Below are 16220 nucleotides of genomic sequence, written 5' to 3'. Positions count from 1 at the left end.
AGTGGTTTTCAGTTGCATGTGTGTGTGTGTGGGTGTGTACATATGTGTCAGTGAAGCCTATTGTAACTGTAAGAAAAATATCTAAATTCAGTGCAGACAAAGCAAATGTCTTCTTTTGTGATAGAAGAATAGAAGTAAATAAAAGCATTGGTGAAAAACAAGAAGTAAAACATTAAAATTGCCCAATTGGATATTTCTTAACTGTATTAAAAGTAAGAACATAAAAAATATATCCAATATATCCAAAAGTGCACACCGCAAACCATTTCTGACCATTAAAACACCCTCTTTTAAAGCTGCAAAACACAGACAATGAGGCAATTTGTGATGTGTAACAAAACACTGAGGTGCTCTGTTGTCAATGAATTGCAGATAGGCTTTGGTAATTCGATCCGCCAAGTTGTTGGTTTGAGCTTTTACAGCCAAACAAGCTTCATTTCATTGTGATGCTAACGTTTATGAACCGGACAAAGAACCAATATCGCTGTAAAATCCCCTCCAGGGCGCCGGATCTGTGTCCACAAACACGGGTCTCTTGTTGTGTGTCAGTTGAGCAGCTTAAGGAGTTTTTGCTCTGTTGTCTCTAGATCCAATCTACACCAAGGCTGAACTGTGTGAGAATTCAGGGTCACAGATTACACATAGCATCTTCCAAATGCTGGTGAAATGTGTTTCTGGAAGATACATTCCTAAAGGCTATAAGTAGTTTTTTAAAACAATGATGTTACTTTACCGTTACAGTCTCTCTGGCTCCTGATTGGCTTGGAGCTTGGTTACTCTGCCTCTACACTTAGTGACTTTCACTTCATGATGAGTTCACGATTCTTTGTTGTCTGTCTTTAAATCACATGAAAACTAGGTTTAAAGTATTTCTAACCAACATTAAATATTTGTGACTAAATAGGCAGCAAAGTTAAAGATCCCCTCCAGACACATTATAAGATATTTAAAAACACTCTGCTTGGAATGATAATTTGTGTCTTGAAATGAGTAAGAGAAGCACAAATAAAACGTTATTGACGTGTACTTTAGTGACGTTTGTGAAGTGTTTTCCATACTTATGTTACGTTGTTTCCGTACGTATTTTACATGTGTTTTTAGTTATGTTTGTGGCGTGTTTTCCGTAGTCATATTACGTTGTTTCCGTACGTATTTTATTGTTTTTAGTGACGTTTGTGACGTATTTTACTTTTGTTTTTAATGATGTTCTCATAGTTAACATACTAATTTTATGCCCAACCATGACGTTTTTTCTAAACCTAAGTGAGTGGTTTTGTTGCCTCAACGTAACTGCAGACGTTACCGTAGTTTTGTTGCATGGTGTACAAATAACACACAAAAAGTGGCGTACAAATGACACGCTAAAAGCCTAAAATATGTCCTCATGATACAAGGAATGTCCTTGTTGTGCTATTTATACGCTTTCCTGTGAGACCGGGTAGAATAAAACATAAAATACAGAAATTACGAAATAGTAAATGTAATGTAAAATAGAAAATGTAAAATAGCAGGCAGAAAATCATGTGGGAAGGAACCCATTTCTTAAAGTAATAGCTTATTGAGAAAATTGGTTTCCAGGGCCTTTAAATTGGCACACAGTGGCTGATTGTGCAGCCGAAATAATAATGAAAATGCATAATGTGACAGGTATTTTATTAAAATATTTTATTAGTTTAATTACTTTTTTTTATATTACTGTTTAACCTCATGTTTCCCTGCATGTGTGTATTTGTGTGTGTGCATACATGTGTAACTGTGGATATCTGTCCTGAATACTACACCTCTACTGACTGCATATTTCTATCCCCATGATACTGCCGTCTTCGTGGGTAGTCGTTCCGTCTCAGGAGCCCATCACAGTACACTGAGTCGAGCCTTCAGGCTTGTCATGTTTCAGAGAATAGCTCTGTTTCCCTCACTTCCCATCCCAAACTCCCACCTCTACTTCCCTCCTCGTCTCCCTTCCCTCAGCCGATTGTATGAAGTGAAGGGACAAGTAACAGCTTTGAAAGACTTAATTTCAGTGAATAATACATTACATCTTCTTCACCTGGAGCAATTTAACTTCCATTCAATCTCTGAAATGGCTTTGTGGAGGAGTCTTGTTGTACTCTGTGTGAAATTACTCCGGTCTTCTTTTTTTTTTTTTTTTTTTTACCCCTATAGCTACCTCAAAAGACCTTACCACCGCAGGCATCAAAAAAGAAAAAGAGGTACTAAAATGTCTTTTGTTTCCACTTTGTGAAATTTCCTCAAGAAAGCTGATATATCACGGGTAATAAGGTGCTGGGTGTACGTGTGTGTGTGGGTGCAGTAAAGCAGGCCAGTCTGCATTTTTACACACTGTAGACAGGAAATGGTGATCTAATGATGATCTGTCTCTTTCAGTCAGACATATGTGTTTTAAATTTTCAATTCAAATACCAAAGCGGGGTATGTTCACTGGAAAAAAAGGCCTCTTAAAAAATAAGTAAAAAAAAAAACAATAATGAATTCAAGGTGTTTTAGTTGACAATCTGCCAATGGATCAAGTGAAAACTTGCATGGTAGGATTTCTTGAAATAAGATGTAATATTTAGTACTGTTGATTTTTAATTAACCGCTTAAAAATCTGAAGTCCCGCTGTCGAGCCCAGCCGCTATTAGATCTTTTGAAGGTTGTAGCAGACTCAATTTTAAAGTTACAGTATAGTGAAGTTCTAGCATCATATGAAACTAGAAAAACCTAAGGAATCCATTGGTACCAATCATGTCATGGTAGCTTGTCGAGGAGGAGGTTAAATAACAATCCAACCAAAGTTACGCAAAAATTTTGGCGAGGAAAAACTGGCATGGCGATTTTCAAAAAAAAAAAATTGTGGAAGATTTGTGTATGAATTTGAAATTTGAAATTTATATATGTTTGAAAATTTGAGTGTTATTAGTGTAACACAAATGTGATGTTGTATATAGTATGTATGTGATAAATTAATGTACATGATTTCGGACCCCAGGAAGACTAGCTGGTGCCATTGGTATCAGCTAATGGGGTTCCTTTTTAAATAAATAAATAAATAGGGGTCCCTTGACCTTTGACCTCTAGATATGTGAATGGAAATGGGTTCTATGAGTACCCACGAGTATCCCCTTTACAGACATGCTCACTTTATGATAATCACATGCAGTTTTGCATGCAGTACACATTTTGTTGCCAATTCTGAAATGGTTTATTTTTGCTGTGTTCTATAAACAAGTGCCTATATCTCACTTTAATGTTACTTCTTAGGTGATCGTGTCTTATATTAAGTGTTATGAGATATTTTGACTAGTAGTTAGACAAATAAACTTGGTAATTTTACGTTTATACGAAGGAGATCATGCGCAGGTGTTTGTACATACTGAATATTGGGATGCATAAGCCTACTGTACGCTGGTTTCATCACTATCACCCCTACTGAGTGTAACCAAATGACATAGAACAGCATGAAAGAAAGTTTCCAACCATAAAGTGGGCACTAGAATTAATCTATTTTACAACTGAGGCTCAAAGAAATAACATATAATGTCAATATAGGATGCCAGTGTTTGTTCCACTATGCTGCTGTTAAGACTCTCGCAGCCAGCGACGAACATGCATAAACACAAACACATTTATGCAAACACACTCAGAAATGCGTGGCGAACGGGGGTGAGCTGAGCTGAGACGTGATGAGCTGTCTGTCAGGCTGCAATGTCAAATTCATATCCTTCATGTTTAGATAGATGCTTAAGGCTCAAACCAGACGAGAACTACATAGTAAAAAAAAAAAAAAACACTGCCTCCGTATTCAGGAGTCAGCTCACTGTTCAGTCAGACATCCGACTTTGAACACAAACAAAGCAAAATGCGCTTTTAAAGCCTCAACTGTCTGCCTCTCCTCCTCATCAGTTCCTCTCTTTTTCTCTCCATTCCAGGCTCAATTTCAAGGTACATTATTGCCGACACTTGAGAGTTTCATCATGCCCCCGCAAAATAAAAGTGATTATTTACACTCAAATGCATACAGTAATGAAATTGTTATTTTCCTGTATTGTGCAATTCATAGTAATTATAGATATATCTCAACACAACTTACCATGAAACAGTATAATGGTCATTTTTCTTTTCTCTGGTTTTCATTTTCTCTTCCCTGCACTGTCATGCTTGTTGCTTCAGACCAATCCCAACCTCCAGGGACGTCTCTGCTTTCCCATGCACAAACCCACACACTTGTCAGTTAATGGTAGTTTTACTCTGCAGGAGGGAAAAACAAACCGATTATACCCATCTGAGAGAAATGTCTGAAATTAAAAAAAAAACAGTAATGTAAAAACAAACATAAAGGGGTCTATTATTATTCAAGCGTAAATGCAAGCTCAACCAACCGACAAGCTTTGGTGTCCAAGGATGAAAGCTCAACCTTGGTGCAGTGCAGCACAGTCTGGAAAAGAGAAGTCTTTTTTTAGCTGTGCTTTATGTATACATGTTGAAGATGAAATGCAAGCCTGATATGTCCTGATATGTAGGGAAGTAGGGAACGGAAGGGACATTTTACCACCGGTTGATAAACTTGTGTTACCGATTACACCTGACATTTTACAAGAAAAGACGACGCTCAATATATGTAGAGCGCTTGCTTTGACCTTTATTGTTGGATGGCTGTGTGTCTGGCCTCTCTCCGGTCCAGCTTTTGCTGCGATGCCACAGGTTTCCACTCGGTGCCGCTGCACCGCCCACATCAGCTGTGACCGCTTTGTGTAGTGATTACCTCATTAACGTTATGGGTCCTTTATAGCATTGGGTTTATTTAGAATTTTTTTTATAAAAACATTTTTTGCTTTTTGCTTTTCGCTTTGACACCAAATCCTCCGCCATCGTCTTGTCTGTCAACTCTCTCATCCTGTGTGTGTGGAATCTGACTCCTGCTATTTTGTGCTGAGACTCCGTACAGAGCAGACACTTTCACTTTCACTCTGTAGCGTCCTTCGTCCGACTATGTATTGATAACTATAAATGAACCATAATGGACTTTATTTCTATAAAACAAGCAAAACTACTAGGTGGGCAGTGGGCAAGTTATGTAATCAGTGTATGCCCGCCCACCATGTAACACCGGTAACACCGACAACCGCAGCAAGCCTAATGATATGTTGGAAAATTTGTAATTTTTGAGATAGGAAATGATAAATATTTCGTCTGACTTCTGTTGCTCCTAAAGTAGTGTTGTTATGGTAAGGATGGCCTCTCAGGGAGGCGAACGGCGTTACCACGGTTTTGCACTCGGCGGCTCACGTTACTGCACTCTTGCAAAGGGAGGAGTGAGCGGAGGGGTACTCAGTTGGTTGTAATCTGAAACCACACAAATGGATGCCACCAAATCCTACACACTGTACCTTTCATTGTTGGAGTATATGGGATAATTTAAGAGATTTGGTTTTAGATGATGAATTGTACTGCTGTTGGTTTGGTTTATATGTGTACATGGTGCCCCACACCTGGTGCTATTAATGATTTAATATTACTGGCTGTTTGTTCACAATATTCAAGTTTTAAGAAATACTAAAGGTTGAAATATGCAATGTTTCATTTTTATGAATAAAAGATACATAGAAGAGGTTTATGTTATATTGAATAGGTTTTGTGTGTGCACCTCACCACCTTATGCACAGACTGCTTGTGTTTGTGCTACTCCACCCATGTGTGGAGCCATTAAATAACTAAACAGAGTCATGAGGGCAAAAAGTTGCCTTGTGCCAGCATCTTCTCTGCACCAGGATGGAAAACATCCATGTTTGTTTCTGTGTTCAAAGCCACTATTTGTCATTAGTCAATAATAGAGTATACATGGCGATATTATCTCTCCTTAAGGCTTTATCAGACTTTACAGTACTGTAGAATTAGTTTAAAGTGCGATAATAGGCCACTGACACACTTTTCTGAAGTCCACTAAAATAAAAACGTTTCAAACCACTTCTTATTAGTCCAATTCAAATCTGAGAATCAGTCATATGCCCAAAATGTAGACTGTATAGACTCATATTTCTTATTGTCACAAATTGACAGGGGCTATTCAGCTGAAAAATCACTTAAGTTATAACAAATGACACCACGTCACAGTGTTCTGTTTGTTTCTGTCTTTTCTTTTGCTGATGTAAGTGTATGCACAAGCAGTATCGCGCACACACACACACACACACACACACACACACACACACACACACACACACACACACACACACACGCACACACACATCGTCACACTGGCGGTTCTCAGTCTCGGTCTGTCTCCTTGGCTTTGATGAGGGCTGGAGGTGGCAGGGCACCCCTGGGGAGATCTGAGACCCAGTCACAGTGAGCAGTCTGGGGCCCCTAGGCTTTGAACGTTGGCCAGTCATGTCCTCTTCAAGCCCTTTCACTTTGAATATCATTATTCCTCCTCAGTCCAGCTCAGACTAATAGTTTTATTTTGTGCTTATTATTCTTTATTCGTAGATGTGCAGAAGCGATCACATCGTCTATGGACTTACTGCCTCTGGTCTGTTTTTACTGCAGTTTATAGCTTTGCTCTATATTTGAACACACATTCATGATTTCCATTCTTACTTAATGTCATGAAAAGGGCAGATGCTGTGTCCTGTGTTGATTTTTAGCCACTGTAGTGGCATGGTTCTATGGATGATGTTGGTCGGTTGGTTGGTCTTTACTATGTACTGTGTTTGTAGTGCTAATTAAGGGTGCTTTCACACATAACCTGTTTGGTTCTGTTAAAACAAACTCAAATCCGTTTGCCTGGTTAGTACGGATTGTTTTAGCTGGTGTAAAAGCTGTCAGTTGAACCCTGGTGCAGACTAAACAACCGAACCGAGACCGCTTGAAAAGGTGGTCGACTTTGGTGTGGTTTGTTTGTGGTGTAAAAGGAAATGAACCAACCACAGAATTTTGTGATAGCAGATATGTGATTTTTAGCGTGATTTCAAAAGCTAAACTACTAATAAATCCATCTGCTGATCGTGAAATCGGTTCAGGAAGCAACCTGTATTTAAGGCCATGTAGATATGCACGTCAGCTCATGTATTTTACCTAATTAAAAGGTCAAAAGCTGTTAAAACTGCTGTGCTTGTATCCGACTCTGTGTACTTTGTCAGTTCATTAACTCCATTAAAAAGTATGACAGCGATCCCACAGTACGCTGATCATGCGCGTGTCCATACGCTCCCCGAGGTTCAGACTATGCGTTCGCACCAGTCATCTGGGAGCGTTAAAGTGATTTGATTTATCCACGTGGGTCCTGATGATGCAGGATGACGATCGCCAAAACTGTCCAATCAACCAGTTACCCATCATTCTGTTTAACTTCATGTTTACTCCTCTGGTTCATTTGTAAAAAGGCAGCGTGAACAGGAACCGGACCAGAACTAAAATGCCACAATATAAAAAATGTTTCCCTTGGTCCAGACCAAATGAACTGAACTAAAAGTGTGAAAGCACCCTAATAAATGTTAGCACACTATCAGGCTAAACTATGACGGTTCCCCTGGTCAATATATCAGCATGTTGTCACTGTGGGCTTGTTAGCATGTTGATTTTTGCATTAAAAGCACCGCTGTGCCTAAGTACAGCCTCACAGAGCCGCCAGCATGGCTGTAGACTTTTAGTCTTGTTAATTTGCATGCTCCACGGAGTGAGAGTGATGAGCACGATGAGAAAATTGCTCGCATGCAAGCCACAGTTTTGTGAGATGATGTCATTTTGAGATATGTCATGCTCGTCATAGTGTAGGACAGACAGTATTTGTGTGTGCATGTATAGATGAACTGTGTTCAAATCTTGGAGGCTAAGATGTAACAGCTGGAGCCTGGCTAATGACTGGCCTTTTTGTTTTGAGTGGACAGATGGACGGGTGGAAAAGCATGTCTCTGATGTCACTCACTCTCCTTCATGCCCCACTGACCTCTTATCACTATCTCTCTCTCGCTCTCTCACTAACTCACTCCCTCTTTCTGACATCCATCTGCCTGTACAGCTTTGATAACATTTTTTCCAATTGTGAGAACCGTGTAATACAAGAGTAAAGCCACACACACACACATTTACACTCCTCCTCCCTCCTAATATATAGGCATGACAGACTGAAGGAGAGAGGAAAGTCACCCACATATCATCATGTACACAAGCAAATACACACTGTCCATAATAAAAGGATGCCAACAGATGGAATATATTTCACTCTAAAGACGAATGGTTCCCGCATAGGTTTGCCCCTACTGATAAGGAAAGGAGGTAATAAGACAGAGGAAGAGAAATGCTTAAATCCTGACTTCTCTTTCGTTGGTATATTCTTTATTCTGTCCTGTCAAAGTTATTGCTTTGTAACAAATAGAAATTGGAAAATATAAGAGAAGTGCGAGGAAAGCAAAAGATGACTTTGGAACTTAGACAGGGAACAGATGCTTTTCTTTCTTGCTTTAAAAATGTAAGATATTCGTTAATGAGCTTTCCAAAGCAATCCTTCAAGCTTTCTGAATGTGAAAAATTATACATCTTTTTTTGCTGCGACCAGCAGTTCTGTAGTTCACTCTGTCGTTCATTGATCGGTCTGCAAAAATGTCCCCACCCTTTGCCGACCACAGTTTTCACCTGAAGTTTTCAGACTGAAATTTGGCCTGTAGCGAGGAGCCATGCAATATCTATGAAAAACTACGGCGGCTGCTCCCGACCTCAGCAAGCTGCGGCAGTTTGATTCTGCGGCGAAGTGTCGCCAAACAAAAGATGGGAAAAGTTTAACTTTTAGTGGCAAAATGCAGCCAGAGAGGACCCGCAGCCACTCTGACATGTTATTGTGGCAAGCTGCACTTCGCCACTACCTGGTGTGAATTCGGCGTTAGGGTTAGACAATGACCTTGAATGTTTAAGGTTCGGATAAGTCGTCGGGCAGCGAGTCTCGCGAGAGATTTTGCACATTTTAGCAACTTGGAGGTTACCTTCTAGACACGACCGTTTGTCGTAGACTCAGGTTGGAGGTTTCATTGGTATCAGCAATAAGTGCCTTTTTCATTATGACATCGAGGTCAAGTGTTTCTGAGGTTGTGTGTGTGTGCATGGATGCATGCGCGTACGTGGTTGCAGCTATTGCGAATTCACGCTTGTTGTTGTCCCTTAAGGAATGGATCAAGTGGGTCAGGTGACTGTTGGTTCGATTTGTGGAGCAAAACGCTACCGTCTGATTTGTACACTGAACATTTTATGTCTATAAAACATTCATTATTAATGTAGTCTGATGATCTGGTGATGGATTGGAGCTATAATACTGTTCCCAGAACACTTTGTCGCTGTTATTTATCAAAACAACCTGCAGTTCTCTTTTTCGCTCTCTCCTCTCTTCTGCCTTATTTTTCTTCTTCCCCTCTTCCTCCTTGGGTAATTTTCCCCTTCCTTCACTGTACTGAAAGTTAAGTCTCATTTCTCATTACATTGAGCTCAGCTCCAGTTGGGCGACGGGGTTTAGATGTGCAGCACTGAGTCACAGCGGAGCCCTGCCAGTTCAGCCAGCCGCACCGACCATTGATTATGTCTCCCGAGTGTTGAAGAACCAAGCCTCATTTTAACATTTCAGACGGTTCTTTCAGGGAAAAGGCTCCGCCATCAAAATTCAGCCTGTCCTCATTCGGCAGTGGCTCTCAGCTCCAAATCGACACGACCCCAAGCCGTCATTTGCCATTTCTGTCTACGCCAGGCGGCACAGCATGTCACCACTCGAGTCTAGCTATCTCTGTTTTGCTAAGACTGAAGTTGCCTATGTACTTCACACTCATTCTATATTCATGAAGGGGAAAAGAGTCAGTCAGTGCAACTTGTAAGGTAGTAAGGTGTTAATGAGAGTTAAGTGCTATATTCAGGGTCGGAAACAGGGTTGTTCCTGTGACCCCAACTGGAGATGTTGCTGTTGGGAACATAATGAGAGAGGTGGAGGTTGGAAGAGGACAGTGAATTATGATTCTGTTGCTGATCAGACGTGAAACATTATCTCTTCACTTTAGCGTGGCACCAGATAGTCTTCTCTCAGCTCAACTATCAACACCCCTATGTGTGTTGATAGTTGAGCTGTGTGTGTGTGTGCGTGTGTGCAGACAATACACAGGTGAGAGCTCGTAGAGTGCATGCGCTACAGTTAACACACCGCTCTCCCCTCTGACACACAGTTCATTGGGTTTCCTCTCACAGAGGATTGATAGTCATGGCGGTGTGCGGAGAGGCTGAACAGATTGCCGTGGTAACCGCGTCTGTCAGATCGGCCAATACGGCGAGTTTATCAGGTGGAGATTGACTCTGGACGGGGGTCTCGTACATTGGAGTCCTGTGCTCCACTAAAAAGGCCCCGAGGCACTGCCTAATGGATGTGACGTCAATACGGAGAGGGAGGAGGAGGGCCATTAGAAAGAGCATCAGGGCAATAAAAGGGCCCACTTGTGTGTGTGTATTTGTGTGGGTGTATGAGAGCAGATAAAATGCTCTAAATGCTAAATTTTGCATGCACATCAAATGCAAATGGGACACACACAGTATTTTTGAGTTTATTGTTTAAAGAAAGTCAGTTAAGCACCAGAGTGGGAGAGAGGAAATATAGTGCGAACATCAGTATGTGGTGTGTGTATCTCTGGCAGGTGTCTGTGGACTGAAAGAGGATCCACACATGAGTATGAATAATAAAACAGACACGGGGTGCCTCTCTCACACATGCATAAATGCAAACGCACACAAATGCGAAAACATTTTTCCACTCCGCTGCTGGATGAACAATGCTTTAAGAATGTGGTCTGCACGGAGTCCTCCGAGGGAGCGGGAAAGTGGTAATGAGGGTTGATGGATGGTACTGATGGGGCTAAATTTGCAACACCGCCGAGAGCTGCGGAGGTAGAGATAGAAAGTGTGTTCGGCAACACTCAACACCCAACGCTGCATCAGTGTGCGTGTTGTTTACGAGGAAGCCGTGCCGTGTGTTTGTGTGGGAGAGTTGTGGGGGCTACTCTTTGGAAGCGGAGAGCGCTAATGAATCCAACTTACCCAGCATCCCCAGCTGCCTAGCGACCTCGCCTCTCAATCACTCTCAATGGGCACCTCTTATTTATAGAGCCATTATTTTTAGCCCTCTATAATTTCAGCCCTCTGCCTCTTGAAGAATTACAGAAAGAACATTGGGGAGAAAGATGGAGACAGAAAATTGGAGAGAGAGACAGCCTGAAAAGTTTCAAAAATCCATTCAATCAAGTTAATTGTATACCTGTAATAGAAAATTACCTTAAAAAGAAAAAAGATTCTCATAGTTTTGGCTCAAAACATTTTGCTCACCAAGATAATTGCAGAGACCTTGGAGTGTAGCACGAAAGGTCAGACAGATTGTAGACTCTTTAGCGCTACTATCTAAAACGCTTATTTGGAAGTGAGCTCACCGAAAATGTTGGTTATAAAATGGCATTTCATAAAAAAAAAAGTTGTGGAAAAGTCTACAGCCATGATAGCAGTTCTGTGAGGCTGTATAGGCCTGCTGCAATTTTGAAATCACACAGGGCGCATTATTTGTTAAAAGTGAAATGTGTGTCAAAATACCATTTTGATTAAATGTTGTCGTGCTGCAGAGATGTCTTGGCCAACACATCATATTCTACAGACTTAAGAAACATCTTTTTTTGGTACCAATCCCCGCAAAAATCACACCAAAATCATTTTAATATGTTTTTCAGTGACAATGAGAATAACGATGATAAAAATTATCATTCCCTTTAATATCGCAAATCATATCGCAACTTACACACCTATGATGCTTTTGTGCTTTTTCCCTTTCCTTTAGTGTGTGATATATATATACAGTATATATATATGTATATATATATATATACATGTATATATATATGTATATATATATGTATATATATATATATATATATATATACATGTATATATATATATTGTGCCAAAGTCTCCCAAAGTACACGCCAAAGGGAGTTACTCTCCTCCACAGAAACACTGCTCCTGAACTGCCTGAATAGTCTTGATTGAAGTCCTGCCTTTTCTTCTATAACGTGGTGATGTCATCAAGTAACAGATTGCATAACACCTGCCTAGCAGCTAGTTTTGCACGCCCTCAAACAAAGCTAGTTAGAGCGGAGCTGGAGCGGAGCTGGAGCGGAGTCCGAAGAGTTTGCTGCGGTTGACCAATCACAACAGAGTGGGCCAGCTGACCTATCAGAAAAGACTGGGCTTTTCGGGCGGCATTTCAGACAGAGGGTGAAAAGAGGTGCCGGTATGAAAAAAATAAGGCATTTTTTAAACATTAAAGCATGTAAACATGTTCTAAAATACAAGTATGCACTTGAAAATAAGCACAATAGGTCCTCTTTAAAGCACATGCAAACTCAGTTTCCCTTCAAGGTAACACTGTCATCCTTGTGGGCCATTTTTTATTTCTGTCCATCTCGTGAATGATGAACCGCACTGCCCTGCAACCACAAGGTTGCAACCCGTCCATTTCTCTTTGATCGGTGCTGTGAAATCTAAGCTCCCTGAGGTGGTTCTTGTTTGGTCCCGAATGCTTGTTCTTGAGGCAGGAAATCATTGGCCGGAGAGAGAACAACAGCGTCGGCCAAACACGGGCTCCCAATACACAGATGAGAAAAGAGAGGCAGATTTAATGGTTCAGCAGAATGGGCACACATAGAGAGAGGAGAGGCGGAGGGAGGTACAGAGAGGGAAAAATGGATGTAGTCTAACTCACTATGAAACAATCAAGTGAAACGAGAGAGTGAGTGCTGGAAGATGGTCATTTATTCAGTTATGAAAGCCTTCAAGCATTGGCACCGCACAAATCAAGTCCATGAAATCAAATCTGCATCGAAGGCAACTGGGAGGAACTGTACAGCTATAACGGTCAGACTTCGCCCGTAGAAATGTAGTGTGTGTGCGTGCTCTACATCTGTGTGTATGTCCTTCCTGACTAGGACTGTAGACCCCACGCCTCCAGGCAGAACCAGAGGAAAGGAGAATAGACTTGGCAGGCCTTGAGTTGGCCATCTGTCCCTGTGGATGTGGTCAGTCTGAATTAGGCCCCTCTGTCTGTCTCGCACACACACACAGATACACAATCCCATCCTCTTTCTAACTGGCTTTCTCATGTACTGTATTTCATCAAGCCTCTTACGCGCACTGGCACAGTGCATCTGGCTGTCCAGTCTGCCGTGTCCCGTGGCCATGTGTCTGGACTTCTGTTCAGAGGGTCTGTGGTTTCAGGGAGAAAAAAACAGGGGAGGAGGAGGAGGTGGTGGTGGTGGGGAAGAGGGGGGCTCATATCGATTCATACCCGCTAGCAACGCGCCAAGAAGCTGCTTTCATAATCCTCCCTCTTAAATAATTCACCACTCGCCCTCAAAATTTCATCAGCACCTACATATATAGAGAACAATATCCCCCTCAGCGGCAGCACTGTGAAGAATGTGTTCGTATGAGAGGAAGCGGGAGATGAGGCAGCAGGTGGAAGAAAGTCGGCTGATTATATCCTCGTCCAAATCAACTATTACTGACCACTTATGCAGCTGCAACACATGCATGAGTGGATCTACAGATATGACAGCATACCAGCTCCATGCCTGGAGGGGGGTGGGGTGCGATACACTGATTTGTCAGACACACACATATACACTTTCCTTTATCTTTTCACCACTGCTGTCATCTCTTGCCACTTGAAAAAGCTGCACAATGGTCACGGTGTTCTTTTTCAAGTCTCCGTCCAGGACAGGTTTAATTTACTTGCCTTTTTTTAGCCTTGAGGTGAAATACAAAAATACAAAAGTGGGCCATTTTCCTGTAAAAAAAAAAGACAAGGAAATCCCTCCAGTCAGCTGTGCAGCAGGATGCAGTGAGCCATTAGCCCAGTGCCATATATAACACACAAAACAGGCTACTGTTGTTGCAACTGCCTTGTCATGTTAACCCACATACCACTAAGTCCTGTCTCTGAGGTTCTCTTGATAAATGTATCTGGTGCCAGCAGACACCGCCCTTAATCCTCTACAACAAAGAGATGGCACAGTCCAAAAAATGACAGCCAAATAGCATCAAGACTGTTTGAAAGAGTTTCACCAGCGTTCACCACATCCTTGAGACAGTTTTGGCAAGAGTGACTGAAAGGAAGAAGGAAGGAAGGAGCCATTTGTTCTGTTTCACAATTATAAACGATCTGGCAGCTTAAACAGACCCGCAGGCAGGCACCATCAGACTAGTCCAGTTATTGAAAGCTTCATCAACAGTCTTGTTTTTCAAATTAGGTGGTTTTCACTGACCACAACCCCTTTCATTATGATTTCCCAGTTCGCCTTGCACATTACACACACCAGCGAGCAGTAATGTAACAGGCTATTATTGTATTTTCAGTCGAACACTTTGCTAGTCATTAACAATCATTAAACAGCTTGAGGTTTTAGAGCCATTCAACAAGGACCTGACGTGAGGGCTATAAGAGACTTTGGCATAGCCGTCCATATTTGTGCACGGCTTACACTTTCACACAATCAATAATTGTTCTTGCTGATGGCAAACTTTAGACATTTAAAGGGATAGTTCAGGGTGTTTTGCAGTGGGGTTGTATTTAGTCCACAGCAGTACATTGCTTTACTCCAGTGCTGGTACTCCTATCTGTTTCTCCAAGCTGGAGTCGTGCCGAGCGTCATCTACTGTAGGTAATACACTGACTATTGATAAGCACCTCATACAACCCCACTTCAAGAAATCCGAACTATCCCTTTAAGGAGATGAATACAACATGGATTTGCTTTAATTTCCCTAATGTAGATCTTGTAGCATTGTATTACAATGTAGAAACCATTTGAATTACATACATTTGCATTGCATGAATTTATTTACATGTCAATAGTGAAAGTTTTACCAGAGCAGAGCCTGTGAGCTAGTAATATATCTGCCTAGTACTATATTTGTCAAAAGCAATGTTATTCCTTTTGGGCAGTAAATCTGCGCCACCACAAACTGGCTAGCTGGTGGTTGCAGCTCTTTTCTTCAAAAGTAATAACACCTCTCATTCCTGTGAGTAATCAGGGAAACAAAGTAGCGCTGATGTCTTTAGAAGATAAGCATTTTTCTAATTTTTTTCAATACAAAACATTGCAAAATGAACAAAATAATGTGGGTAAATAAAGCGAGGATGTCTTCTTTTGATTTGTAACTCAAATCAAACTAACCCAACACTCAGTTCAAGAAGAAAATGTAATACTGGTTTGATGTTATTCTCTTGGGCAGTGCCTTTTAACTTGCCAATCCTTGCCATGCGCCGTATCCCGCTAACTCCACGCGGCTAAATTTAGGCCATTTCCCCGTGTCATGCTGAGACATCCAGGTGAACGGTGTGAGAAGGGAAATGAATTCTGTGTGATGAAAATATCTTTGGCTCCCACTGCCTCCTCTGCTCCCAAATGTCCTTGGATATCCACAGGGATCCAGCTGGCTGAAATGCTAAAAAGACTCCCTTCCTAAACTGACACCGTTCGAAACACCGATGGCTGTCAGCTTCCGTGGTGGAGGGATGTGTTTCTCCCTAGCAGTTGACACAGTGAGAAAAACTAAAACAGAGACATGTTACAGTATTATCGCAGTTTGTCTTGTTGTTTTTCACCTTTATGAGAAATGTACTGATTTTCTCCACTGCGTTTATCTGATGGCTGTAGTTTTTTTTTACATACTTAACACCTGAAATATAATACCTGGCTATTGTTTAACAGTGAAGTAGTTAGAGTAGAGACCACCTTGATCAACCAACAACAACAAACAAATAGTCCGTCATTTGGGTAGTGCGCTTATTCGCTTTCTTGTGGAGAGTTAGATGAGAACATTGATACACTCATATATGTCTGTTAAATATGAAGCTACAACCCTCTTCTTCTTTTTTTCTATAATAATTTATTGGAACATCAGGTGTAAAGAAACATACAAATAAAGCACAAATGTAAATGATTGTCCCTCCATATATTGGTATTTTTCCCCCCAAGACCTCTCCCACCCAACCCTCACCCATTGCCAATGCAAAAAGGATAACGAACAAAAAACTAAAATTGATTTAAAACAAAATAAGATAATAAAAAATAACTTTACATCAAATACTCAATGCTTCAAACAAGATGTGTCTCATCATAAATACCAAGCTCAGTGACATCAAGTAAAAAGCA

At 41.1% G+C, this 16220-nt stretch overlaps 1 protein-coding gene across 5 annotated transcripts in view; it reads left to right on the top strand.

Annotated features, from left to right (window-relative positions):
- Window positions 1-16220, top strand: part of LOC141759268 (sodium/hydrogen exchanger 9-like) — a 76672-nt gene that overhangs the window by 40409 nt on the left and 20043 nt on the right. The window contains exons 13-14 of one of the 5 annotated variants that reach the window (XM_074621170.1): window positions 2167-2213; window positions 3933-4020. The exons of 3 other annotated variants lie outside the window; for them this stretch is intronic. In XM_074621170.1, coding sequence (XP_074477271.1) covers window positions 2167-2213; window positions 3933-3967 — 82 coding nt within the window. In that variant the 3' untranslated portion in view covers window positions 3968-4020. Of the gene's footprint in view, window positions 1-2166; window positions 2214-3932; window positions 4021-16220 lie in introns of those variants that run through there. One more of the 5 variants, XR_012592082.1, reaches the window with a different exon arrangement.

This window comes from Sebastes fasciatus, chromosome 21 (genome assembly GCF_043250625.1).
Source record: "Sebastes fasciatus isolate fSebFas1 chromosome 21, fSebFas1.pri, whole genome shotgun sequence".
Lineage (NCBI taxonomy): Eukaryota > Metazoa > Chordata > Actinopteri > Perciformes > Sebastidae > Sebastes > Sebastes fasciatus.
Note: the sequence above shows the minus strand (reverse complement) of the source record. Positions and strands in the feature narration are given on the sequence as shown.